Source organism: Haplochromis burtoni, unplaced genomic scaffold (assembly GCF_018398535.1).
Source record: "Haplochromis burtoni strain Fernald_Lab_line unplaced genomic scaffold, NCSU_Asbu1 Contig_214, whole genome shotgun sequence".
Taxonomy (NCBI): Eukaryota; Metazoa; Chordata; class Actinopteri; order Cichliformes; family Cichlidae; genus Haplochromis; species Haplochromis burtoni.
Genome location: NW_024582575.1, coordinates 274090 through 275387, shown reverse-complemented (window position 1 = coordinate 275387; position 1298 = coordinate 274090). Strand labels below are relative to the sequence as shown.

Sequence of the window (1298 nt, the reverse complement as noted above, 5' to 3'; positions counted from 1 at the left end):
CTGGGACACCGCTAACCAAAAATCCAGATAATCAGTTCATGTTCACACGTGACAGAAAAGCAGAAACTAAAAACATTGAAGCTTCTTCAAAGCTCCTCTATCTGAGCCATCAGTTTATCTTCTCGAGCCATTTCAAGCCAACTTTCTTCTGACTGGCTGCCCCTCAACTTGGTGGGCGGGGCTTCTGTACTCTCTGACATCATAGAGAGCTAACATTACAAAAAAAAAACTATGTGAAACTGAGTGTTTAGTGCCAACAGAGGGGCTGATGGATTACCAATTTTCTTTTCACACTAATAATTGTTAAATGGAACCACGTGGAAGACGACTCCAGTAATCGGATCGGGACTACAAACCCATGTTTGTGTCCCACGACACAGACAATCACACAAACCTAAACTGTCGGGGATCAATTAACAGCCAATAAAACTTAGAGAGCTAGAAAATAGCAACAGCATCCAAAACACCCAAAACCTATTTAGTGTGATGTTAGTGCTCAGTGTTTGACATGTGCTTGAAATATTTGCATCTAGACGAGTGGGGGCGTGTCTTTGCTCCACCTGCTGGGTTTTTAAAAACTTATTACACCTTTATTCTGCCAAACCGATGTGTAAGTGAGCTACGAGACCTCAGAAAAGGTGGTTTTATACTCGTTTTTTTTCCACCTTGGGTTTTAAACCTGTTAATACAGGTTGAAGTGCAATTAAACTGGAATGAACAGGCTTTCACTCAGTCGTGCAAATTCATCCCCTGAATGTTAAAAATGCTAAAGAGGTAAAACACACTTTAAGGTCTCTTCTAGGAAAATGATGAACAAATTAAAGACCAAATACATGAGCACTGGGATACTGAGAGACTCAAACATGTGAGGCTAGTATGATGGTTATCATTGGATAGTAACTTTAAGACTGCAAGAACTGCTGATTTTTCCACAGGTAAGCTCAGGCTAGTGTTCTCATCTAGTTTCTGAGACTGTAAAATGTCAGTGACCTGTTTTATGAGTACACTTTTAGCCTTTTTAAGGTCTTCCAGGTAAATACACCCACTGAGGGCAGTTGAACATACAGCTTTAAGGTGGATTTGGTGATGTTTCTGCATCTTTTGCGATGTTTTGAGGATATTTACGACATCTAGAGTATGTTTGTGACTGACAGCAGCAAACACAGACACAGCTGAAACTCTGTTTCCACTCCTTACCTGCATCTGACCACCACCTGGATGTTCCTGCCCTTCTCCTCCCGTTTCCCCCCGCTCTGGATGTTTGAAGACATGGCTCCGAGCTGCTCCCGGACACCGTT

General features: G+C 42.1%; 1 protein-coding gene across 1 annotated transcript in view; it reads right to left on the bottom strand.

Moving 5' to 3' along the window:
- The window catches only part of kif11 (kinesin family member 11), a 15901-nt gene that overhangs the window by 12066 nt on the left and 2537 nt on the right, over positions 1–1298 (bottom strand). The window contains exon 4 of the mRNA XM_042226498.1: positions 1198–1280. Within this exon, the coding sequence (XP_042082432.1) occupies positions 1198–1280 (83 nt within the window). The remainder of the gene's footprint in view (positions 1–1197; positions 1281–1298) is intronic.